The sequence below is a fragment of the Trachinotus anak genome, unplaced genomic scaffold (genome assembly GCF_046630095.1).
Source record: "Trachinotus anak isolate AG129_WGS33_773 ecotype Australia unplaced genomic scaffold, CSIRO_AGI_Tana_v1 ptg000007l, whole genome shotgun sequence".
Lineage (NCBI taxonomy): Eukaryota > Metazoa > Chordata > Actinopteri > Carangiformes > Carangidae > Trachinotus > Trachinotus anak.
Window position 1 is genome coordinate 25,840,418 of NW_027273858.1, and position 27,988 is coordinate 25,868,405.

At 42.2% G+C, this 27,988-nt stretch overlaps 1 protein-coding gene across 2 annotated transcripts in view; it reads right to left on the bottom strand.

Moving 5' to 3' along the window:
- ndst2a (N-deacetylase/N-sulfotransferase (heparan glucosaminyl) 2a) overlaps positions 1-27,585 on the bottom strand; it is a 38,664-nt gene extending 11,079 nt beyond the window's left edge. Inside the window, exons 1-4 of one of the 2 annotated variants that reach the window (XM_071481621.1) lie at positions 27,392-27,585; positions 10,790-10,847; positions 2,166-3,844; positions 1,019-1,106 (exon numbers count right to left, since the gene is read on the bottom strand). In XM_071481621.1, coding sequence (XP_071337722.1) covers positions 1,019-1,106; positions 2,166-3,245 — 1,168 coding nt within the window. In that variant the 5' untranslated portion in view covers positions 3,246-3,844; positions 10,790-10,847; positions 27,392-27,585. The remainder of the gene's footprint in view (positions 1-1,018; positions 1,107-2,165; positions 3,845-10,789; positions 10,848-27,391) is intronic. The other variant, XM_071481623.1, reaches the window with a different exon arrangement.
- Between the last annotated feature and the right edge of the window lie 403 nt (positions 27,586-27,988).

Here is a 27,988-nt window from a genome sequence, read left to right on the forward strand (position 1 = left end):
ATATTTTCAGAATCATCTCTGTAATGTAATGTAAGCTGAATATGATTCAGCCTCTCTGACTGAAGTCACTCATTCTGTTAACACAAAACCTTTATAGAGAAAAAAAAACTCAGAAAATACATTTCAAGTTAAAATAAAAATATCACCAACAGAACACATCATGTTGTGGATCTAAATCAATCAATTCTTAGATGAGGTCATCAGGTGTTTCCCATCATGCCCTGTGGTCCGGCCGTTAGTACCGAGGAACATCGCCTTGATCAGGTGAACATATTGTTGCCATGACGTCAGAGTGAGTTCTGATCAAGCTGGACAGAAATCTATCATCTGGCCACAGTGATCAATTCTGTGCAGGCCTGGCTCATCTCCAGTGATTCTGTTCTCTCTGGAGTTTCTGTTTGAGCCTTGCCGTTTAAATCAACCAGTGAAGGCCACAGCGAAGGGTGGGAGCTCATGGCTCTCAATCAATACATGAATACACTTTTTCTCCTCCTGCCTCTCCCACGCTGAGGTTTCCATCCAGTATTGGCTGCTGGAAGAAGCTCCCGATTCCTGCAGGATCGCAAGAGACACGCCTCCTTTGCTTTGATCCTTTGCTTCGATCTTTGATTGAGCTTTCATTCAGGAAATCCTGTCTGTTTATATTCTTGTTTAATATTTGCACAGTGGAAGATAAGAGCAGCAGAGAGGGAGAGATACTGTTGGGCTGCACTAATTGTAAGGATGTTAATGTGCTGAATGAAGTAAAGAAGTAAAGTCTTGAATAATTTGCTCTTTTGTTGACTTCTGTTAGCTTGCTACACAAGCTTCTACAGGTTATATTTACAAGCATCCCCGTGCTACTTCCTGCATAAAGGTTTGAAATAACAATAATAACAATTAAATTGTTACAGTTACAACACTGCAAACTCCCATGAAAGATTGTTGAGTTGAAGGGGAAGAGACAAAGGCAAAGATTCAAAGCTGTTTTAAAGAGAAAGCTCTGTGGACACATTCAGTGATGTCAGATGTTACATACCTGTGTGATAGAACTTTCCAGAAAACCCCAAGTTGAAGGTGAAATCAGGGACCAGTGCTCTCAGTTTGTTTTGAGTGTTAAGCAAAGCCTGTGAAAGGAGGAGAGACACACCTGAAGTTCACACTATATGACAACATTAAGCTTTTACTTGTATTAACAGAAAAGGGTTTGAATACTTTGTGAAGCCACTGTAAATATAAAACATACATTTATCTACATATAGGCCCACCTGCACAGGTAAAAACCCCAAAACATAACTAGGACATGAGCTGTTTTTCATTAACTGTGTCCAAATCCAGAACCACTGTACAGCTCCACACTTTGTTCACGAAGGAGATGGCATGATGAGTGCTGGGACTAAAGTTTAACATGAAATCAGATTTGGATTGGCTACAAACACTATGCCAAAGAGAGGCTTAACGGTTCTTAAAGAGAATGAGCAGAAATTCTACTTCCTTCACAATCAGCAGTTTAGAGGCAGAACTCTACATCTCTAGATGAATGCAGCTACTCTCTTGATTAGCCTGGCCATGTCCAGCTGCTGTATTAGAGTTAATGTCGGCGTCACACCTCACATGGTCCCAATTTATGCAGCATTTAATACTTCTGGAGACTATGTACATCATGTATCATGAATGTATATATATCATGAGTCAAAACAACGCACATCACGTCAGTCAGTCTAAGTTTTATTTCAGCAGCATCATTCCTATAAACCCCTTGGCTCAGTATTAGAGCAGTGTTAATTAAAAACCTGTCATTAGGAAAACCACCTCAGAGGTCAGTAGGCTATAGGACAATATAGTAGTGTTCTACCTGTTAGTGAAATAAAGTACAGCTGTAATTAAAGTAAATAATGTACTGTTCTAGTATAGGTAAATAAAGAATCGATGAGGAACAACTGGTGCTTTTATTCTGAAGCACCAAGCTTGTCTTGAGCTGAGAGTGTTGATGTAGCTGCTTTATATTCACTGCACACTGGCATTTAGATTATTAACTTGTACAAAAAACCCTGATGCTTTATCTGCTAATCTTTACATGAATATGAAGCAGTGTCAACATCTCACGTCATCCACTGCACAGTCTAAGAGGCCACTTAAGTTACTATCTGTCTATCCTATCTAAATATTACTTGTGGTCCACCCACCTCCACGTCCGACACCTTCATACGGGTCCCCTCCTTGCCAACGAATATATCATCCACATCCACCAGGATATGGCGGTCCAAGGACAAACACAGTCTCTTCCCTGTCAGGTAGGCGATGGCATCTACAAACACCAGCTTGTGAAGCCAAAAGTTTAGATTGTTCCCAAAGAGAACTCTTTGGATGCCATCAAGGAGCCCCAAGTCCTGGACCACTGTTGAATGGAGGGCCCGCAGGGGACTAGGTCCAAAATGTGCCAGTGCCTCAGAGGACTTGGTGCTGGCCAGAAGCACTGGTTCATACGTAGAGTGGTTGGACTGGAAGATGGTCCAGTCATCCCCTGGTAAAGAGCCCTGCTCCACCTGGTTGGGCTTGGTGATGTAGAGTAGAGGAGCACTGGGATTGATGCGGTAGTCCCTGAGTCCCAGGTGCGAGTGTAGAAAGAGGGGGAACCCTTTGAGCTGTGCACTGAGAAGAGAGTTTTCATTAGCTTTGAAGAAGCCAATGACACCCACCCCATACTCAGTACAGTACTTGTCCAGCAAGTCACGGTTCCACGCGTCCAGATTGACATATTTCAACACATTTTCATAGATGATGAGCGTGTAGCGCCCACGGTTCCGTTCTGTCAATGTGGGCATGTCACCTTTACCAGGAGCAATCTCTGTCTGGTAGTGGAAGCGGCTGGACTCTAATATGGCTACGATCTCTTGGCCCAGCTGGGAGTAGATGCTCTCTACGAACACCAGAACTACAGGCTCCGTCCTGGAATTGTCCACCACCTTCACCTGTCGTAGTCGGCCCTGGCGTGGGGGAAGGAAGAGTGGTGCCCTTTGGACACCTGGCCCTCCTCCCGCGGCCCCAGTACTGGCTCCTGGTGACATACCCCCTCCTCCTCCACCACCACAGTCACTGAAGGGTAAAGGGGGGGCCTCCTTGATTTTGGGGCTGTTGGAGACGTAGTAAGCTAGGAAGGCCATGGACAGCAAGCAGAAGATGATCAGTGCCAGGATGAGGCGGTGAAGCTCCAGCTGGCGGACTCCTCGCATTAGCTTCCACACACCCAAGCCTGCACCTACCATGGTGTTGGAGGCGAGAGGCAGGACTGGGCAGCAAGCAGCAGCGGTGAACAGGCAAAGGAAGCGGAAGGGTGGAGTAGGGGTGAGGGGAGGGGGGAGTGGAGGAGGAAGATCTAGCAGTAGATACTGACACTATGCTGTGCTGAAAAATAGCCATTTACACTAGGTCACCATGGCCAGCATCATCCATTACCTGCTCTACACTTCTAGCTCTGCAGCACAAAAACACTCTCTGATGTCCTAATGGAAGGGAGGGAGGGGGGCAGGTGAGTGTGTGATGGATGGAATGTAAAATATTAGGAGATCCAAGAGGGAGAGATGGAAGTTGGTTGAATGAAAGCGAACACTGACACAGGTGATCTCTGTCTGAGGACAAGTTGGGTCCTGAATATCTGGTCCAAAGTTCAGCCTCAGCCGTCTGCTGCTCGCTCCACTCTCTCTTTCAAGCAGCTGTGCAGGTGTTTCTTTGTGTGGACATGCCCCACTGTAGTGTAGCTTGAAGCTTGTGTAGTCTCTCAGCAGTGGGAGTGTCTGTGCTGGTGGTCTGTGCTTCGGGGCTGAACCCCCTCAGGCCACCTAGCCTGGACATCCCACAAAGACACCTACAGGATGGGGGGGAAGAGTTTCAGTCAGCATTTATTTCTTACAGTTGTTCCACACAGTTCTGAGATGTCTGCGAAAAACTCAGAAAGAAATAAACAATTATTCAATTATGTGTTCACACAGCTTGAGCAAAACTTTCAATTTTCAACATGAAATTGAAATTAATCAGATGTCTAAAGAATGATTTAGTCATGAACATACACATCTACATTCTTACTGATTCATTATTCATAGTTTGGATGAAGCTGCCCACTCATAAATCAGTGTAACTTATTAATTCATCAAAGTTTCACACAAGCACAGCTGCTTCACGATGACCCTGAGGCCATATCCAGTTTAACTCTGTTATTCTGGTCTGAAGAAGAAGACACAGAATCTGCTGCTGCATGAGTATAGTCACATTGACACCCTTTGGCTCTCAGTGCTAATTGAAGGAGCCCCCCGTACTATGAGGCAACACATGCATACACACACGGTCAGTAGAAGACCCATGCAGAGAATGAGCTGCTATTTGTGCTTCAATCTTCAATTACTGTCCTGTGGTGGTCTCAGAACTGTGTGTGTGTGTGTGTGTGTGTGTACTTGTACTTGCTACATAGTAAGGACCAAAAAAAAGTATTTTACTAACAGAGTGAGGACATTTTGGCCAGTCCTCACTTTTTGAGACACCTTAAAATCACATTTTGAGGGTTAAGACTTGGTTTTAGAGTCATGGTTAGAATTAGGTTTAGGTTAGGGTCAGGGTCAGGGTTAGGGTTAGGCACTCAGGTGTGATGGTTAAGGTTAGGGTAAGGGGCTAGGGAATGCATTATGTCAATGAGAGTCCTCACAAAGATAGAAGTACAAGTATGTGTGTGTGTGTGTGTGTGTGAACAGATGCTGGCATGAATAGATGATGTTGTGAGACCTGATCATTTTAAGCTTCTATATCTGTTAAAAAAAAAAAAAAAAAAAAAAAAAAAGGTTGCTAACAAGAGTCTAAATGAGACAACAGAGGTTGTTGAGGACGTTAAACGTCATCAGTCCAACATGAAAACTGATCTCCTCACCAGTCCACCTTTACAGCCGTGTTTCTACTTGCTCTTACAAACTGTTACTAACGTTGTTAGCGGAAAAGCTTTTGTAGAGCATCTTTGAGTTCAACAAACAGGAAGATTTCAAAACTGTCCTGAGTTCAAATGCTGAGGGCAATAACATGAAATGTTACAAATCCTGTGTAGAAGGAAAGGTAATGGGGTCATCTTCATCCCCAGATGAGCGAAGCATATTTCATTTATGAGACAATGTTGTTGAGGGACCTTTATAGGCTCAATGAACAGGGTTTTATACACAGCCTATTTGTCCCATTTTACATTTAATGTTGATTGGTCAATTGTCAAAACGTGAGTTTCCATATCTTTTCAGCTGTCTCCAGCCGGTTCCTCGGAGGAGGGGGTTCTTCTTTACACCATCTCCTTGTCAGTGTCACTAAAAGAACTTTTATAAGGTTCTGGTCCTCTTGTTGTACATTTTCATTTCATTTTCCATACATCACTGAAATATTTTCTCATTTTCAATCATTCCCAGAATACATGAGTGTGATCTCTTCATTTTTCTCACCACATAAAAATTAAAATCTCAGTGACAGAAAGACTCCATTTGCTTTACAAAACAAACAAACAAAAAAAAACCTTGGTTCTCCAGATCAATTTTTCTTTAATTTTTAAAAACTTAATTTTTCTCCTGTCAGCCATTCTGTTAATTGCTGTGACCCCCTGCAGGCCCATTGTCTAAATGTATGATCATGGGTCCCTGGTTTGAATTTGGAGTCAGACGTGATCCAGCTTTTACCTGCTTCTCCAAATCATGTGTTGTATGTCCAGTAACTGGGCCAACTCGGTAACTGAGAGAATACTTTTAAGTATGAGACTAAATGTGTAGGTCAAATCCTTTATATTGTTTTTGGGTGTTTATGCAGTCAGAGAGAAGGAGAATGGCAGACAACAGCTTGGCCTCCAGACCACCACCTATGACCCTTTAAAATGAGCTTCCTGATCAAAATATTATAACAACATCTTTTTTTTCAGTGGTAAAAGTCATAAAGCCACCAACATAAACCTTTAACCTACAAGATACTGGTTCGAGCCTCTTTAACCTTTCCCACTGTAGGAGATCCAAACCTTTAATGGATTATTATCTTCATAAATTAAACATTTTGATTAAGATCATGTATATCAGCCCAAATTATGTGTTTAACATATAACTAGAACATTTTGTTGTTTTGACACATTTAAAAAAATGTTTCCTAAAATGCACCTTTGGCATTTCTCTACTAACATTATTACCTGTTGGCCAATAACTCAGCCCAGCTGACTGATCTGTCTGGCTCTGGTTGGTGATGTCTCCCTGACGGTCGAGGAGAAACGACTGTAATGACTGAACTGACCAAATGAATGAGTCCATTGTGTAAATGGATGCTGTGTGACGGGGCTGGAGGATGAATGGGTGCAGCAGTGTGCGGCATGTGAATGTGCAACTTGCCAGCACTTCACAAAATGAGTGTAGCCGTGTGACTGTTCCATACAAGCGCACAGTTCTGACTTTACATCCTCATCAATTCTATGTGAATATTCAGAGCTGCAGGGTACGGCAGGGTACAGCAGGGTACGGCAGGGTAAGGCAGGGTACGGCAGGGTACGGCAGGGTACGGCAGGGTACGGCAGGGCACGGCAGGGTACAGCAGGGTACAGCAGGGTACACCTGGCACTGGGGTATAACCTCCCATACCAGAAAATAAATTTCATTCTAGGATGAAGACAATGACTCTGCCAGAGACAGTCTCACCGTCTGAAGCTGACTACTGTAGTGGAGGAGCCTGTGCTGGCTTCTTCAGTCTGACACTTAACCTCCCTGCCCCCGCTAAATACAAAGCATAGCATGTGAGCGATACAGCACAGCCAGAGGACAGCACTCCTATTAATAATGCACTGCTATCACCAAGTTCCATCAATGATTCATAACTAGGCTACACTAACACACACTTTCCCTTATGTATTGTACATTACAATAACCCTGCTTGTTACCTCAGTACAAACACATACAGAACACAGCTCTCATGTTCACTTCGCCTTGTGGTGACACGTTTTATTTCTAAAGGATAAGAAGATCAGTTTTACTCTGTGTTGAGTTCGACAACGTGTCTTTTTGTTGTCTGAAACATTGGAGAAGTTGTCTTAAAAAAAAAGAAAAGAAGAAGAAAGTCAAAGTGCACTGGACTTGACCATGTGACATCTGCTTCAGCTCATCTACAGCCTCTAAATGACCACAGAGTTGAATCAAAACTGAACACACACTCAACTATTCAACAATGTAGGCTTCACTGAGGTAGCAATTACTGCAGAGCTGTCAACAACAGACTGTTCATATCACTAAGCCCAGCCTGTGTGCAAACAGCAAACAGCAACTGAACACTACCAGGAGGACTAAGAGGTAAATTTGACTCCACACTTAGCCGCTCCGTGTCTGAGGCCTACGAGTGCTGCATAATGAAATGCCAGACAGAGACAGACAGATGGGCTGAAGGTGAGGAATAGATAATAAATGTAGTGTGGGAGGCTGGAGGAGCAGTGTGGGGAGACTGTGGTCATAATGAGCATCTGCTGTTTAATGATTGCTGAGTAGAGCTGAACACTCCTCTGGGATCCACCAAGAGCAGCAGCACTGGGGAACCAGCGCAGAACCAGCAGAGTGGAGGACATGAATATCCACATACTTTTATGGCGACCTGGTCATTAATTACAACGAGGACCGAGCTGATAATGTCGTGCTGAGCAAAATGGGCACATCCTATTAAGTATTCCATAAATTATCATGGTAATCTGGTCAAGGTTTCATTAGAGCTTTGCAGCGGTCACACAGGGACAAATAAAGGAGAACGAGTCCAAGAACCCCTCTGTGGACATGGTGGGTAGGTAGGTAGACAGGTAGGTAGGTAGTAAGGTAGGTAGGTTGATAAGAACCATTGAGTATGTGCCACAGTCCATCACTGTTACACTCTGTGAGCATTCAGACTTTTTTTTAGTCTTATAATGCAGAATATGGAAGATTAAAAACTGAAACATGGTGTGAGGTAATTTTGCTATATTTCAGCACTAGCAGTAGTATCTCCATATTATTACTGCCCACAATAATTATACAGTTAAAATTTGGGCCACATTGAAGGACTGCTTCCTCTACTTTATTTTGCTCCATATACACATGAAAACACACACAAAACCAAACAGAAACAAAGAAACACACCAATACTAGGTGAAAAGCTGTAGGCTGAAGCTACCGACCCTCTCTACATAATGTTACAGAAATCTGCAGCCCTCTGACTACAGGTCAGTGTAGTCACAGAAAACAGACACAAGGAGAAGCAAAATAGCCATGTTTGAACAAAAAAGAAAAGAGAATTTCAAAAAAAGCTTTCACTGATACAGTTGTGCAATGTTGATAACCATATCTCAGTTTTATATCTATTCATCAGCATGTTTTTAAAGATTTTAAAGATCACCTTTACTTTTTTGAATGTACTTATTCCCCTGAGTTCATACTTGCTCCCTCTGTTTTTAAACAGCCTCTGAACACAGTTTGGGAGTCAGTTATTTTGTGCTTTGTACATTATCTGTGAAGTTTTAAGGTCAACAAGCTCAGGGAACTTTAATGCTTAGTGTATGTCATGATTTTTGATTTAAAGTGTGCTTAACTCTACGTCACATGGCAACAATTTAGACAATTTGGACTCAACATTCTTTATGTCTGAATTCCAACATAATTTATGGTCAACAGTAACACCCAGAACTGATTTTCATACACTCTTCCTGTTTCAAAGATGTCCTCTGCCAGAGTCTAATTAGTCCCATCACATAATGAATGGAAAATATTTCACAATTTCTAATGGCTAAGCCTCTCTCTCTCTCTCTCTCTCTCTCTCTCTCTCTCTCTCTCTCTCTCTCTCTCTCTCTCTCTCTCTCTCTCTCTCTCTCTCTCTCTCAAGTTACAGAGTTAGCAAGGTAACTGTAAAGTCATATTGAACTAATTTATGAAGGAATGAGGTAACCCCAGATGAGTTCAGTCACCCTACTTGTTAAATGTTCATCTTTTGGACTGTTTTATCCAGGGCACAGTTACAGGATGTGGGTTGTAATAAATAATGAAAGACTATTTCGCAACATCTCGTATAAACCTGTAAACACATCAAATCAGTAATGTGAAGGCAGTCCACCTGCAGCCTGGAAAGAGAGCTTTCCTTTATCTAATATTACAACAGCATGGCTACTGAGCTGCTTTTTTTGTTTGTACAAGCTTCCACTTGCCACTGTGTCAGTGCATATGAGTTTCAATCCATCAGACTGTCTCAATTCAGCCATTACACCTTACAGAACTTGTGCAGAGCTCAGGGCTGGGAGATACGGCCAAAAGTGCTATCTCAATAAAATAACATTAAATTATTAATACTATTAATAAAGAGCAGAAGAAAAAGTCTTGACTTTAACCACGCAGTTTGGTAGCCACTAAGTTCACCATCTAAGTTCACTAAGTGATGTCAGTGGTCATAATGTACTTTGCAGGAGCACACTGCTCAGTGGTTGCATAATAAGTGAAATACTTTTACATGCTGGCTTCAACATTCAGAGGAATGGGAGAAAGGTAAGGTAACCTTTGACCTGTGTCTGATACAGACAGGCTTTTCATTAAGGGTCATTCAGTGAGTAACGGCCCCAGTGAAAGTTGGATTTGTAGAAGGGTTTAGATTAAAAGAGCACAATGCCCTCACACCCATGAACTGCCTATGGAGCACTGTCATCGAAGCTCAAAAATGTTGTCTGCCAGATTTATGTGAGCTGTGCTCCTACACTGTTAGTATGGTTTATTTAAAGCCCTGTGTTATTTCAATTAGCACTTTCTGTTCCATCCTAAGCTTCACAGTGAATGTGTTGTATGACTGCTCAGAGATCTGCTGATCTGAGTGTGGCAGTCTGTTATTTTATCTGATAAAATGAGCAAACTTCAAACTTCACAACTAAGGTATAACATAGCAGCTCACATACATGTGGTTTTCACTCAGTTTGGTGTTTCATTCTTGACCTGGGGAACACAAACCTGTGAGAGTATCTCCGTCCTCTGCAGCAGCTGGAGGAAGGCCATGAGGTTGTGCGTGAAACTTTACAGGTGAGGTCAAAATTATGGAGAGTTCAACAACTCGTGTGATCTGATCCATGCATACTGAGCAGTCATGTAATAATGCAGTAAAGACTACTGAGTTCTCATGGGTCAGAGTCAACATGTGACGAGTGAGGCCAGTGGGATCTCATTAGCAACAAGGTCTTGATTTTATTTATCGTCAGACACGTCTTATTTTGACCTGTTTTCTGGTTAATTCTCGTTGACTGTGCTGACAGTGGCTGTGTATATATCACTGACAATCAGTTGTATGCACAGAGTGCAAATGTCCATATACAGAAAAGGATTGTTTATTGTTGCTCTGCTGCTTTATACAATTCCATGTTATTGCGTTTTACTTTGTAGCCTAGAGACATTCTTTAATAGTTCTATCATATATCATCATCATCACCATCATCACCACCCCCCCATGGGAGTGGACTTCATTTAATCACTGGTGAGAAACCTGGCTTGTCTAATCGGGTAGAGGAAAAGAAACCTCTCTGGACCTCTTGTGTGTGTGTGTAAATGTGCTGAATGTCAAGAAGTGAAGCAATGGTTGTTGCTACATGTCATGTTGAAAGCTCATATTTTCTTCACATTAGAGATAAGGGAACTAAAATATGTTACAGCCTCCAGTTTATAATCTGGCTTCCATGTTACCACAACTAACTAAAACTCTGCTGTGTTGTGAAACATTTCAGATGGCTGAGATGCTTCAATGATGTCTGAAGTCTTAAGAGAAAAGTGTGCTGACTCACTTGGATCAGTTTTCTCTCCACTGTCACGAGACCTTCAGTACAACATTGCTGGGAGGATCTGAGAAAGAAAAGGAGAGCCACACGTCAGTCAGAGGAACGGGCTGTGCTTTAGCACACAGAGGAGAGAAAACACTGAGGAAGCAGCAGGAGAAAACAGTGGTTTGTGTGCTACTGTGAGGAAGCTTACGGTTTCTGTTAGATCTGATGTTTCTCTCTGCCACCATGTTCACCAGCTTTGGAGCTGGGCAGGACTTTTAGACTACAGGTGACAAGTTAAAGGACAAACCAACACACTGTGTGTTAGTCAGGTGCTGCACAAGCAGGAGCCACCAGAACAGCTGCAGCGCTCCTTCCCATTGATTCTCCAGGTCTCTGCTGGAGGGACGAGCACCATTCTTCCTGCAGACAGTCCCTCATTTGTTGCAAGAGCATATGATTCACATTGAGGGTGGGTAAAAAAATCACATCACAATCTTTTTAGGCAGAATCATGATCCATGATCTGAAACACCAGTCACCCCACAGATTAGGTTGAAGCCTTCAACTTAAAGGCCCAACTCACACATCTCTGCATCCTGTTTATAGACTGATTTTATTCTGAAAATCTTGAGCAGATGTCATGATTCATATCTTTCCACCACTTTGACACTTCTTTCGGATGTTTGTATGCTCGCTGCTATTCTTCCTCCCACAAAGCCATCTTCTGTGTCACAACCAATCACATTTTTTGCTTAGTTCATATGGAGTATTTGGGTTGGACAGTACTGTTATTTATTTATGATTTATGACGCGATTTGTATGATCCTTTTGAAAAGTAGATAGAAGTTAGATCAGATCGCCCATTAATTCCCATCATCTTCATATTCAAACCATTCAGTGATCCCTAATGCCCTGTGGATGGGGGCACTGTCATGGCACTGTCATCATCATTTATCAGATGTTTTCTTTAATTTGTCACTCGGATATAATATAGTTGGACAGCACCGGTTTGGTTGTAGTGTCAAGTTTTGATTAGTCAGCATGGCAGCTGCTGTGATCCTGAAATAGTTTACCACAACCCTTGTTGTTCACCTAAGTTTTCTCATTTCACCTCTAAGTTTGTAAATGTAGATCATTGTGTTGCTTCAGTTTGTGTTTTTGTTCTGGGTTGTAACAGTTGTAATCAACTGTGCACAAGCCCAATCTCTGATTCACTGACACATCTGAGCCACTCAGCCCTTGTCCCACCCGTTCTGACTCAAGAGGGAAAAACAACTCACACATTCACCTTTTCTTTTTACCAAGCCTCAGTAATTTACTACAACAGCTGGACACTGTGGTTTTTATCAAACACACACTCAAATGCACGCAAGCATGCATGTAGCACGCACGCACGCACGCGCACGCACGCACGCACACACACAACAGTAGAGAGAATTCATTAGAGATTCATTAGATTATGTTTGACTCTGCTTGTTATCAGTAAGTGCACCTAATTCCTCCAGTGAGGAGACATTACAAGCTATTTTTGAGACCCCTGTTGAAGAAGCAGAAATGTCACATCTTTATCAGACTGAAAGTGACAACTGGTACAATCTAGGGTTGTCACAAGAACCAATACTTTTGGTACCAATTCGATACCAACTCGCAAAAAATACATCGATACCTGCTTTTTTCTGGAACCGTCAGAACCGAATATTCAACTTTTCCCTCGCGAGCCGTGTCGATTCTAGGCGGAAGTGACGGGGGCAGTATACGCGTGTGAGCAGCACAGAGCAGTCAGCGGCGCTGAAGAAGAAAACCTGAGCCAATAACAATGGCTTCAGCAGGGGGGAGCGGAAACAACACGTCGGCTCCGTGACGAAGCAGGTACGAAGAGTCGCGAGTGGAAATGTTTTGCATCGGAGGCGGATGAATACGGAGCAATTCTAGACACAAACAGGCCGACATGCAAACAGCGCCTGGTGTTAGAGGTTTTAGTGATGTGAGATCAGGCTCCACACCACTGTAGTTTAGTTATTTATCTGCATATTTATAAGAAGAAGAATATTGTTTGTTTTATGGCTCCATGCCACTGCTGTTCTTTTTTGAATGTAAATAGTTGAATATTGTTGTTATTTATTACCATAAAGCACAGTATTGCTTGTTTTCATAGTGGTATTAAATACTTGACAGTTTAAAGCACTTTTCAATAAATTAATGAATTTAAAAGTACATGGGTTCAGTTTTTTTTGTTTGTTTTGTTTTGTTTTTTTTTTTAAGATATTTTTTGGGACATTTTTTGCCTTTATTGACAGGACAGCAGAGAGTGACAGGACAGGGGCAGAGAGAGGGGGAATGACACGCAGGAAAGAGTCGGGCCGGCGCTCAGCTGCTAAGAGCATCTGCCCTAACCACTCCGTCATCGGGCCCCCTGTTGTTGTTTTTTAATTGTGGTATCGAATTAGTATCGAATTAGTATCGAGAATCGTGGAAAATCACAGGTATTGGTATCGACTACTGAAATTCTGGTATCGTGACAACCCTAGTACAATCCTGTAAATAGCTATAAAACTTGTATAACACTATAAGACTTGTGTACCTGTGTGACCTGTTGCATCAACTTCACTTAAAAAAACATGTACAAAACACTGCTTTAATGATGAAAGTTTTAGTGGCAGACATGACTTAAAGACATAAACACACACAGCAGCCAATGGTGGTGTGTGGGAAACTGGTGAGAAACCAGTTTATAAAGGTAATATACATAATAAAATCAATGCATTATAAAATAAGTTTTGTTGCATGGTACCACCTGACCTGCAGAGGGTGCAAATCACTAACAACTGAAAAACCTAAGTGTAACAAACAGCAGACTTCCTATTGTGTTGCTTCCTGATGATTCTCTGACCTGACCTCTTCTCTGATAATAGCCAGTGAAGAGAAAATTGCAGGAGTATTTTCTTTAGAGATGCACCAATCAATTGGCCTGTTTTCAGCGTGATCAGTGACCAACCCATCAGTCTCAGATATCAGGTTCTGTGCTTTACTCTAATGCACTGCACAACTGTTGCTGGTCTGGAAAGAAGATGGAAAGCTTGCAATTTGTTAACACCTGTGAGGAACAACCATGAACACATTCAAACAACCACAAACTTAATCAGATGCTTAAAACACCATCCTAACCCTAACCTGCTGAACATGTGCAGTTTGAAGAGGACAGCAAAGCAGCTGAAACTAGAGCCGCACTGCTGACCTTACCTGTGCTGCTGAAATGCTGCTCTGGCTCGCACACGTATACAATTGATACAATTGTACAATTTATACAATTGAATTGTCCATGAAAGAAAACTTACAAAATGTTTGTGTAGCTGTCAATTATAGTTCTTAGAAAGAAAATCGGAATCAGTGCATCTCTAATTCTATTATATAAAATATATTCAGAAACAAACTGGTAGATTCTATGTGCATGTTTGTCTGTCTTTGTTTCATCATCTCTCCAGGAGAGTGAAACAAACAACTGTAGAAAGGAAACCCACACAGAGAACATCACATTCCTACACAGACAAGGCCACCACCACCAATGTGCCGGTCACTTTTGTCCACTTTTGTTCCATCACTGCTGGATTCAGGTAACAATGTCTGCATTCACTGTGCTGTTTCTTGTTTAACACTTGGAGCACACTAAACCATTCTGACGTGTTCCCTCATGGTTTGAGCCTCTGAGGCAGTATTCCTCTGTTTCTTTCTCTATTTTCATGGAAGAAAACGTGGAGAAAGAAAAAGGGGAAGCATGAAAAGGAAAGAACATGTGATGGTTGCTGACATGGCTTCATTTAACAGCTGCACTAGTTCAAAACAGCAGTGAGTTCTGCTGTTGCTTCCGCCTCCATTTATTTCAAACTATTCTGTACCTGTGGAAACATTTAAGACAAATCATCATTGTGCATCTCTTCAGTGGTGGCAGTAACTGAACATAGACTGGAGTATCCTGAACTGTGTGAGTCTGAAAACCCAGATTCTGTGTCTGAGAGACACAATCCAACACTCGTGCTGTTACACAGTTAATGGCCAGGTGTGTGACGGTGTGAAGGTAAGTGGGATTTTAACACATTCACCTGTAAACGTGGTGCTTGACATATTGTACAAACTGGGTTGTTTGAAGCATATTTGTGCCTTAAAGACAAACAACATGAAGCCATACTTTCTAAAAGTGCTGTATAACATTAACTAGTGACGGGGCGCCTCGGGGGCTCACCTGGTAGAGCCCGTACCATTAAAGCTTAGTCCTAACTGCAGCAGCCCGGGATTTGAATCTGACCCCCCCCCCCACTGTACCTACAAATAAAGGCCTAAAATGGCAGAAAAAATAATTAAAAAATAAAAATAAATAAATGTTAACTAGTGACACATACCACCGACTAAAAACATAATCGAAACAACCAGAATGTTCAGTGAGGTCTCGTCACTGGTGAGTCAGATGTAATGAGCTGTTTTTAAGCTAAAATAGAGCTCAAAGTTCAAAGCTCCAGATCCTTTTTTACTGAGCTGTTTTTTCCTCCTCAGCCTCTTAGTGTTGCAGTGCTGCTCTGCTTGTGAAGATGTATGAATGGGAAAATTATATGGCCATATTAATTAATAACTCTGTTCTGACACCAAAACACATGGATTTGCTAAACTAAAACTGCAACAAATATGTTATTATCCATCTCTTATTTATAACCAGCAGTGTACAAAACACTAAAGTAGCTCCTCCTCGTTTTTAGTCTGCTCTGAGTTAAAATGACAGACGGCAGTGGAGCCAGATCATATCAGCACTAATCAACATGAATTCTGTCAGTAACTTGGTGGCGTGCCAAAACAGAACCTGGCTCTAGTGGTGTTTGTGTCCCTTCTGCAAGTAGGCGTCTGTGCTCAGCTAAATACTGTTTGATAATCAATCCTGCAGTTCATCAGCCTGTGGGGAAACACATGCCCTCAGCAGCTCTCCTCCAGCTCAGCACTGATTAACACTCATCCACACGCTGCACACTGTTCATTAGCAGGCCACTTCACTTCAGCTTGTCCCACAGTGACAGCCACACGGTGCTTATAATAACTATTTGCTCCTCAGTCACACTTTGCAGATTGTGTACCAGTCTGTGCAGTGCCTGTGGAGGGAAGGGAGCCCTGTTGCATAATCCCAGACAGCTGAGGAAGGGACTCAGCCAGTCCTGACTGACGCTCTCCAGTCCTGCTGGAGAACAGAGGGACAACTTGACCCTGGCAAGTCCTTTATTTGTGTCAAAGGTTGTTCATCCAGCACAGCCCGACTGTTTGAATTACACACACACCTGCACACAAAAACTCTTCCCCTTAATTTCAGTCAGTCATTATCAATTAACACAGACAGACGCAGACACAGACTCTGTTTCTTCAGTCCTCTCTGCGGTGTTTCTTTACCTCAGGCTTCTCGTATTTGAAGAAGATTTTCAGTAATCACTGACATCACTGCACAGTTGTGCCAGAAAAGCAGCAGCAACAATCAGCATTTGCTATGTCTTCATTGGGGGGGACGAGGCAGAAAGGACTGGTGCTGTTCTGCAGTGCTGAAAGGAACATCACACACACACACACACACACACACACACACACACACACACACACACACACACACACACACACACACAAACACACACACACAGAGAGGAACGAACCCTGCCACCATCACACACACTGTGGGGGAGGCTTTGTGGCTGTGCCTATGATTTATTTACACATGGGTAGGCAGCCAAACAGCCAATCTGTTAAACACTGTGCTATATTAGAATTGCACTATTTATGCCACCTCTGCATTTTACAAGCTGTTCTCTTGTTAGTAGAGTCTGCAGAGTGAGACCGCAGCCTTTGTGTTTGAAGTTTTGAAGAAGAAAAAACACTGGAAGCCTCAGAAACTGATGGGTGCATCCTTCACTGCTACTTTATCGCTGCCTCCAGCGAAAAATCGCAGTGTGACATCGTAAAGTATTCTGGTATCAAATGGAGCTGGGCTCATTATTATGCCAAACTCTGCGTACAATAGAATCTGCTGAAAATCTTTACACAGCATTAAGGAAAGCTGCGATAACTAGAAGTGTTACTGTGCAGTGTGTGGTCAAAGTGTCAGGGACGTGTCATTAGGGTGGTTGTGTTGCTGCCTTTGGCTTCAGAGCCAACACACTGCATGTCCAGTTCATTAGGTCCATCTACATAAAGCCACATCCTCATACAACACCCCTGCAATAAAACCTGAATACATGAAGTTTGGGTTGAAAAAAAAAAAGATGTTGCTTCCATGTAATATTTATTTTGTAGGCTGCAGTTTGTGGTTGTGTTGAACTACATTTTGTTACATTGACAGACTGATGTGAATGAGGCAGACAGTCTTCAGCTGAAAGAATCGGTCTCGTAATCAATTAGTCAACTGACAGTAAATTAATTGCAATAACTGATTACTTGTTAAAATAATTTAGTGAGCAAAATACTAATTGTCTGTAGAAGACAAGAGACCATGATAATACACTGACTGGCAGTGGGCATGAAAAGCACAGTTCACATTGTCAATAAGAAACAGTGAAACTGTCAGGTCTGACAGAACACAGGTCGCCTGCTGCAGGAAGAGGAGGCGAGCAGCACGTCTTAAAGGAACTGAAAGTAAAAGTGGATCAGCCTCTTCAACTCCCTTCTGTTGTTAGTCCCTGCTTGTGTGTCAGTCAGTTATTATATCTCCCATGTTCTTGCCATCAATGCCTGATCGTCATTAATACAGTTATCATGACATGTTCATCTGACTTTCCTTCCTGTGGGGGCACAGACAGTGACTGCACATACCACAGTTCAGCTGGAGCTGATCTCAGATCACTGCACATAGGTGGTCCCTGCCCAGGTGTTGAAAACAACCATATGAACAAATCTTTTTGTGAGGTAATAGGATAAATTACACTGACTGACTTAATATTTGACTGAAACTAGGTCCAGTAACAATAAGTAGGCAGAAGCATTTTGAATGTAAAACAAGCATCGTCAAAGTCTACAGCTCATTTTCAGATAAGTGGTAGAACTGAGAATAATAGTGGGTGATACAGCTTTAAAATAATATGGCACAGCCCTGAAAATACAATATTTCAAAGCCTTGTTTTACATAAAAAAGAAGAAAATGTAGAAAATAATTTAAAAAAGCTACTTATATTAAATATATGAATCTGTAATTAATCATTAGCTGAAACCATGTGCCGAATAAAAAATAAAATTGCAACCATACAGCATTTCAGCTGCATGAGAAGCGGAAATGCTGATTCATTTTGGGTAATTGTGCAAATTCCTGATCCTCTGTGAATTCAGGAAACAAAACAGATTGAAGTCATTGCTGAAGAGAAATAAACAAGACAAAACAAGAATTACTTTTCTACACGCTGGGAGAAAGTGTTTCTTAAACATCCTATAACAAAGCTATGATCTAAAACCAGGTAATCACTTCATTATCTTACTTTAACAGCAACCTCACAAACCCAAGCAGCATTTTAATGAAGTTAAATAAAAGACATTAGAAAAAGATTCCCTCTGACATATTAAACTGGAACACATTCCCAGAGCCGGTCCCTGAGAGCTTGAGGAAACACAGGACAGTCATACTGGGGGAGCACAGAGTACTGAGCTGCAAAGCTTCCTGCTCAACTATTCATTACAGCCTACCTGTCGTGTCTTAACATGTTCGAACACACCTTGCCACAGAAACCCCCAACTATGCCCTGAAACCACTGTTTCTGTAGAAACGCGCACACTAACAGCCTCCATGTTACTGCTGACTGCAGTGTTAGTGCAGATGCACTCAGCTCATTTTGTAACACCTCAACTTCCCAGTATTTCTGTGATGTGGCACCATGGTCAGTAGCAGTAACATTCAATAGGTCATGGTCCTGCCACAGATGCACCTAAAAATTATGGAACTGCATTCTGGTTGGACTACACCAACAGAGAGATCTGTATTCTGACTGTGCATTAGCTTAAATGAGCTCAATGTGCTGAAGTAGCAGCCTGACGAGTGTTACATTAATACTGGAGTCAGATGTTCTTAGACCATAATTTCTCCTTCATATGTGAGTAGAAAAGTAGCATTTATCATCTATAAAGACTGAGACACTGAAATACAACAAAGAAAGTTCATCAAATTCCTAAGACAAGAGTGTTTTAGAGCTACTGTAACTCGGTTAAGTCTCGATCAGATGACTGCGTATGTGGGGCATACAGAAGTGTTTTGGAAATGCATGGTGACAAAAAACTGCCTCAGTTCATGTCACAGATCCAAAGGATGTTGAAACTTTCCTCTGAGAGTCTGTTTCATATCAACATGACTGCATCACATCATTTCTGCAGATGTCAGCTGCACATTCAATTCAATCTCAGAAAATGTGTCTGCTGTTCTCTTTTCTGCCAGTCTTGCAGAAGAAGTAGCTGTTCACCAATGCTGAACACAGTCTGTTTCACTCGGTCTGCTGTCACGTAGAATTACGTCCATGAAGGAGAACTACTCTCATGTGTTGTCACAAGGCAGGTAGAGTCCACGGATTCATGCTGTTGACACCAAATTTGGACCCCTACATCAGCTGCCTTATCAGTGTTGGTGAGTCTGGATCCACTGCAGCCTCAGGTTTCTGGTCTTGGTGACAGGAAGTGGAACCTGACGTAGTCTCTGCTGCTGCAGTCTAACCACCTCAAGGTTGAACATGTTCATCATGAAGCTTTTCTGCTCGACACAGTTGTACAGAGTGGTTATCTGAGTGACTATAGCCTCTCTCATCAACAGAGTTTTCTCCACAGAGCTGCTGCTCACTGGGTGGATTTTTTTTTTTTTTATACGAGTAAAAACTCTGGACACTGTTGAGCATGAAAATCCCTGGAGATCAGCTGCCTGACACCAACAATCATGTCACAGTGAAAGCACCTGTGCACACCTTGCATTAAAAAGTCACTGAGGTGATCTGCTTAGAAGTACAGGTGTGAATGCACCCAAACACAGTGAGGTTGCATTTGAGATCCAACCACTCAGATGAGATCATATATTTTCCGTAATTCGCAGCTGCATGACAAGTGCATCTCACACAGGTATACAGATGTATACATACATCCTGGGTTATTACAGAAAACACAGAAAGCTGTCTGCAAATGATTCAGAGGTCATGTCAAAAAGAGCATCTGTTAATGTAAACTGATGACCACTGCTGACAGGGAAGCAGCCTGGGATGCTCTCTCTCTAGCTCCCTCAGATGACACACACCAACATACCACAGCCGGGAAGACAGTTGTTCTTTCCTCAGGGGACAACTTGGTTTCAATGTTTACCCCATTAGCAAAAACATTCATCTACATTCAAACCATGTCCACACTAGTGCAGATACATTTAAAGACACATCTTTGTCTCTCAGGTCCACCCTAACACTGTATTTTACACCCCTCTCCCAGACTGACTTTAGATCAGTGTTTCTTGTTGTAGCCAGGAGGGAAGGTGGGGCTGGTGTATGATTATTACCTTTCACAGACGTGATCAGATATTTCCTTCTTTCTTACCATTATCTCTGACTCTCTCTGTGATCAGTTAATGACGGTTGTGATGCACTGCCAGTTATTATTGGAGACAGAGGCACAAACAGTTGGGCATACAAACAACAAATGCTACCCATTACCATATACCTGGTCTCAACAAGAACTTAACATTATAGGTAGGTTTATTTCAGGCCTGCTGTATTTGGTTACATAATCTTTTCCAGCTGCTCATGTTTGCTCATCCTGTTTCCAACTCCAGAGCAAATGTATGTTGTAGACGCAGCAAAAACACAGCAGATAGCAACCTATGACACAAAGCGCTTTGTTGTTATGGCTGCACAAAGACTTATGCTAGCAGCTCAACAACACTGTTATTTTTCCAAATGTTCAAATGGGCCTTGTCTGTCACTTTGATATAGTGTGAGAAATATTTTTTTTAAATTTCAGTGTAGTTACTTAACTCAGTTTTCACTTGAAAGACATTCATGTTTCAGTGTCAGGGTCCAGGGAGGAAGAGAGACTTTGTTCCCAGAGGGCAGAATAACTTAACAGCAGGGCTGTCAATCAATAAAACAATTAAGTATTTAACAGCATTTCTAAATTAAGTTTCATTCTAAAATTATTTGCATAAACCACTGATATGGTAATACAAAGTAAAAGTATAATTCATCAGTAGTTATTTTTTTAAAAAACAAAACTGAGCTAGAAAAAGAAAGAATGGCTGGAGTGATGATGGTGAAGGAATGGCCTTCCTCTTTATTTACAGTCAGGACCTGTTGTTTGGTCAAATGGCTGTTAAATACATGCAATATTTTTTTTGGGACTTGCTGATAAAATTGTTCTCAATTTTGACTATTTTCTGAATGTTTTCTTACTTTTAGCCAACTAATTTTTATTCAAATTTTCATTTCATCAGGTTCAACCAGTGATCAAAGCCAAGGGTTCACATACTTTTTCTTGCCACTTGTGCTCAACCTTTCTTAGACCGAGGAGTCAGACTTGCACTGTGTTCAGAGGTAAAACAGAACTGTGAAAAGTCCAGTTTGAAGATACTCCACAGTAGTTTGGTATCACACCTGACTAAGCCTCACTCAGTCTCTCTCTCTCCAGTCACCAGCTGTTGAGGTCATCTCAACTTTCTCCAAATGTCATTTTCAGGTGAAAAATTTCCTATTTTCAACATGTAGCTGTTGCAAGTTTCTAATAGTTTCTCAGAGGTGCTTGGGTCACACCAGAAGTGACACTCATCACATTTACAGTGTGTGCATCACTGTGTTAATATACTGTACTTTGGTTTGTCGGGTTTTTAATTCACTGGATTTTTAAAAAGGTCATATTCCTATTTCACGTGTTTAAAATTAAATTTACAGAAAATACACTGTTTATTGTTTACACATACCATATATTGTTACTGTGATATAACATTACTTATTATATGTTAACACATCCATGGGAAAATCAGTGGGAATTTTTATGCATGCATTTTGGAATTGAACTCATTTTTTTCCTTCAGGGAAAATGTTGTGGAAACTTTGACCACAATTACTGGAGAGAATATCCTTTGGGAACCTCGCTTGTGTCTTTTAGGGGACACTTCAAAGATATCAGCCTTTATTTATAATATAAAAACCTTTCTGAAGACAGATAATGGCAGCCAATACAGATACTGCACTTTGTTGGAAAGATTAGTTTTGTATCAGTGTAGTTTAATGAGTTGATATCCTGTGATCCATGTGAAAATAGGAAACCCTTGAGGACCTGTAAAGAGTTTGGGCTAAACTGCTGGATTTGTTGGAAACAGCTCATCCGGACAGTTTAGAGGGTACTGTGAAAAGTTTATATCCTTTGTGCTTATAAATTGATTTTTGTATCTAGATCTTTTATTTGACACCATACAGAATGTGTTTAATATGAATTATTGTTGAGGGGAATGATACCTCGTTTAGTTTTGCTGCTTTTGTTTTGTCTGTGTTTCCTTTTCCTTTGGTGACGTGTATTTAAAAAAAAAAGATTTTATCCATATCCCCCACACATCACATCACACCTAAAATAGACACATCCATCAACACCCATTCAAGGGACGCAACACCTTTCACCATTGGCTGGGCACCAGTTTGTTGAAGGTGAAATCGTCATGATTTTCTGCTTGATACCGTGAGGAATAAGGTTGGAACGTGGTGTAGAAGAGAAGGCTCAGACTTGCTCAAGTCTTTCTTAAAACATTATTTATGTGCCTGTATGCTGTGTTTCATACATGCTGCAACAGCAGATATAATCTGATGCCCATATGGGCACATCAGCATTGTTTTAAAGACTTGAGAAATCCATGAGCTATCTTTTAAACTAACAAAGAGTCTAAAAAATAGAATCTAAATCTTTTCTATTTTAATAAGAGGCCACTTGGCCTCTTCACTAGAAACCAGGCTCTCATCTGAAGGTTTTAGTGAGTTAAATAACTCAGTTTTTGTGTGCAGTGCTGTGTCTGTGACTATGTTCTTCACAATTATGCAAGGTTTTAAAAAAGCTAAATAATCTATTGAAATTGTATTTTACTTTGATTTTGCTTTGATTGTTGTCTCTGATTTGGAAACAAAGAATAGTTGTGTTTGTGTAGCTGGCAGGTTTCAGTCCACATGTGTATGTGGCTGTTTAAAATCCATAAATCTTAACAGTGTTACCAGAGGAATCAAGTAGCTCCACTAACCACAAGGCAGGGTTTTAACAGCCTCGCCCTCATACACAAACACTGTCTCCCTGTGAACCCCAGGGCCTTCCTCATAATTACCAAGTGTTATCTCAGACATCGGTAATATGCTCTCAGGACAGAAGTGGGCCTGGACCTACAGCGAAGCACTAATTGTGTTTCCACTCAAGAACAGAAATGAACAAGTTGGTCGTCAGAGAGGGGAATCAGCTTTTTATAGCCACCTCATTGTCCATGTGCCACTTCACAGCTTTACTCAGCGTTTGAATTCTTCAGGAAACCAATTATCAGAATGAAAAAAGGTGATTCATTATTTATTAGTCTAAAAATGCACCCACAGTTGTGAGTCAAACAGTTTGACTGCTTTCAGGCTTTCTAAGAAGAGGAGTGGTGATAATCTCAGTGAGATCCAGGACATGGAGCCCCAGCTCTCCTGATGGCTAAGTCTCCTGCAGCAACACTGGCTGGTTTAAAGGGGCCTGGTTTTCTCTGCTCGTGTGATGGCTCTGTCTGTCTGTCAACAGCACACAGACTTTGGTCAAGGGCAAAGTATATCAACAACTATTTGCCAGGGTGTCATTTAGTACAAGAGCCATGAGTGGGTGATACCCAATAATTTGGGTGATTTAACTAGGTGCTGTCACCAGGTTAACATTCCCCCATGCCATCTATTGGTCCCTGACAAGGTATCTTTAAATCTAATGGGCACACTGGCCCACAATCCACTGAGTCCACTCCCCTCAACTCTAAAATATCAACTGACATGAGAGGTAAAAGCACTGCATTGAACACACACACAAACAGATGATTTGGTGTGTGTGTATATGTTCCAGGTACCAGCGTGACGATAAATCTCTATCTGTAAGTCCAGTCTGAGAAACAAATCTCTACGTTTGAGGGCTGGTGAGACACCAAAACACTGCACCGTGGTTTTGATTTCACTGCAACAAACCTATGTCCTGGATATGACAAGAGGTCGTGAGAAACTGTCTGACAGCAACTTTCTGAAGCTTTTGGGGCATGCTGACATTTGGCCTGTCTGGGAGTCGAGGAGGAAAGCTGGAACGTGCACGTCCCAAATCCAGTGGGTGGACACAGAATAAAGAAATTTTATACTACTACCCCAGTGCATAAGTTGTGTCCCTTTCTTACAGAGGATGTGCATATGATGGGGGACTACTGAATGTGTTGAACCCACAATGAAGCCATTCATCAGACAGCTCTCATAGGTTGACATCTGATAGTCACTGTCAGTCTGCTGTGTAGTTCCATACACTTCCACAGAATGACAATTATATCCACTTCAGATGCAAAGTTTCGTTTCACTCATTTCCTTCTGTGTACAAACACATCTGCATGCTCTCTCTCCCTCTCTCTCTTCCTGTATTTCTCTCTCTCTCTGGTCAGTTAACAACTTCAAGCTTCGGTGTCAGCAAACAAAGTTTCCATCCCTAATAGAGACACCAGTTCACCAAAGCAGGACGGCATCTGACTGGAATTCAGCTCTGCCTTGGCTTGGGGGCGGCTGATGAAGACAAACTATCCAGACCAGTGTCCAGCTTAATTTGCACTGCAGCCTGAACACAACCTAATGCTCCTCTAGGAGTGATCAGAAACAACACTAATGCAGAGATTGCTATCTTATCATTACTAATCCTGAATTCAAGCCAGGTTCACTGGAATTCAGGGTAAATTCACAAATTGAGTAATACCTGCTCAAAGGTTGGGTAAATATAACAAAGAATCTGGCCAGGAACACAGTGTCAGTCTTCATAAAATGACAATATTCAACACTCATCCTGTGGTCTGAGTTCTGTCACTCTCTACGTACACACAAAACCTGTCATATCATTAACTGCTGCTAATTAATGGTTAATTATTCACTGCAGGAGATTTTTCTTCAGTAACCGCTGTAACTTCATTGGGTCATCAAATATCATCTGATCTGAAAGTGGAGAATGAGACTAATGAAGACTAATTTGATAGCACATTTTCCCAGGCCTGATTCAACAAGCCAGTGTTCAGTTATTTCACTGTAATTCACTGTAACACACACTCACAGTACATCAGTAGCTGACTTCCTTCAGTGCTGGGTTTCTTCACCAAGCAGCAGCACGGAGTTGTACCCTGAAGTCAGACAACTGAGCTGGATGAGATTTTTTTTTTTAGCTCCAGCAGTTAAGAGTCACAAACAAAGACTCAGAAAACACTTAGTGAGCTGCTACAGGCACCCAGTGGCTGCACTGTCCACCCCGCAGCCCCGCTGGTGTTCCAGTTTAGCTGGTGATCATGTTCCCTCATGATATTTGTTCTCATTTTCCTCTTCCTGGGCTCCAGATGTTGTTGTTTGCAGATTCTTCATTTTCATGAATAGTACCCTTCCTGTGTGTCTGTGACGTGTGATGAAGTATCAAGGGGATTTGTTGCCTACAGACAATATGAAACATGTCGAGCAAATTAAAAACGTATAAATATGTATCGATGGGATTCGAAACGATGTCTCAGTGATATAAAGCTCAATCAGGCTCCTTCTTCATGGCGCTGCTGATGCCCTGCTTTACCTCAGCTTTGTAACACCTGTTAATGATTCAGGAAATCCACCCATGTTAACTGGTGAGAGCTACGACACAGGGAGATTCTGTATACTTAATAGCAAGCCACAAAAAACAAATGATTGAAGAATACACAATCAAGGCCACCTCAAAGAAAATCACTTTTGTTGTTTGCTAAAAAGTGCACATAGTGGTCATTACAATGCACACACCCAACACGGTGTTATATTCACACACATCAAGAAGGTGGAACCTCATGTGGCTTGCTGTGTGTGAAGTAAGTGGGTGTGCTTTTAGATGAACACATTACTCTCATGTATCCTCAGGTTACTTCTTGTTGAAGTTGGCAGACATGATTTTAAAGGAGGAAATGTTGGATGTTCCCTTTGATGAGCAGGGGGGGATCAGATATCTGAGAATGGAAACAGCCCAAAAACTCAGGAAGCAAACAGGTTGGTGTATAATTTGTTTTCAGTACCAATTGTAATGGAAGTGCCATTTATTTCAGGAAATAATATGGCCATCTGTAATCAACAGATGGTATATGTCTGAATGGTGTCAGGTGTGTGATCAGCATGACACACATGTGCACTGGGTAAGGCATGTTGGAGGCACTTGCGTTTGATAAAGTGACTGAGTGCGGGCTTTGAGGGAGCTGGTTGCATTGAACCTGTGTTGGTCAACCACCTGTTGACCGAGATTTTTATTGGCCAGCAAGAGCTTTGCATCTGAAGGAAAAAAAATAAGAGTCCCTTGTCGAACCATGCCTATGAGTTTATTTGGTGATTGTGTATTTCATGTTAAATGGCTGGTGTATGCTGAAATATAACTTGTTTTTGCTATTCTCAAAATGCATTTGATAATTTGGTGTCTACATCTCTTAAATTTGTTTAGAAGCCATTTGATCTGATAAAACATGCTCTGCCTTGACCTGCATATAAGTGATCAACACCACAAATTTCAAAGGTTTAAAACCCAGCAGAGTTTTAACAGCGTCTGTGTCTTAGCATGTGGGACAGTTACAGGCAAACTAACCGTTCGTTTCACTACAGGTTTTATTTTTTTTAAACTTACATTTGATATCGTCTAAAAGGAAACTCTAGGATACGAAGAACTGAATGAGCGGGTTTTTTTATTGTTCTGTCATCTTGACGTAGGTTTGGGCAAGAGCACTTTCCCATGGGTTTGACTCCGTCACTATAAACATCTGGAGTTTGTTCCGATGATGATGAACTAACACGTAAACAAAGACCACAAGTTCACATAATCCCCGGTTAAAGCTCACTGACACAGCCCCAAAGCTGAGTAAGGTCGGACACCGTCACCCTGCCTCGGATCAACCATCCCACTGGTGAATACAGGCGGCTGCACACACGAATACACTCGCCACTCCACGGTCCCGTAACATGAAGAAGAAGAAGACCTAAGAGGCACCATAAACGAAATTCGGGAAACTTTATTTCTACAGCCAGCAGCCCGCCGTGGGTTGCAGCTAGCATGCTAACAGCTAGCTGTAAAGCAACAGCCTCGCCAGACTGTCGCTAATAATAGCATAGCTAACGCCAAGTTTCAGAGGCTCGGGGTGGTGCTTTGACCCGTACCGTACCCGTGCCTGTACCTGTGCACAGACCCGCGGCCTCAGTCCTCTTCCTCCGGGTCGTCTTGCCCCTGCGGTGCTGGCACATTCGCCTGATGCTCCCCAGCGCAGACGCCAGCCCACTAGCCGCTGGAATAACGCTACCGCTAGCTGCTGCCGCTACCGCCGCTACTCTCCGGAGCTGCTTCGGCTCCGAGACATTCGTGTGTTATCTGCCAGTGATTTCAGACTCACCGGTGTTGGTTTTCAGCGGGCAGCGGTCCGAGCAGAGGAGGGGAGCACAACAAGTCTCAGTGTTTGGAGTTAAAAGTCAACTTCAGCGCGTCGCCGCTCACTCCGCCATCTTGGTTCTGCTGGAAAACCTGGACTCAACCAAGTCTGGCATACCGAGGGGGGTGGGGGGTTGAAATGTAACCTACAACACGATCTATGTAAAGTTTGTTTTCACTGAACAAAGTCCAAAGGTAGAGCGAGAAATCACTGCTGCTCGGGTCACATGGATGAGCACGAGAAGTGATGGAGTTGGTTGCTCATACCAGCGGGTCGCCCCTGGAGTCACCGCCACCGCGGTGTTGTCCGTGTGTGTGTGTGTGTGTGTGTGTGTGTGTGTGTGTGTGTGAAGCTTTACAGATGTTCAGTGCAAGTTCCTGCACCTCTGGATGATCTGTGAGCTAATGCATTGTTGTTTGTGAGTGTCCAGTTCAACAGTTCCCGAGACGTGTTGGTTTAGCTGGAGGATCATTCGTGGAGGATGGAGTTTATGATGCTGTTGAACTGTTTTGCATTAGAGTTATTCAGCCTACCCTCACAGTATTTGACCTCTAAAGAGAG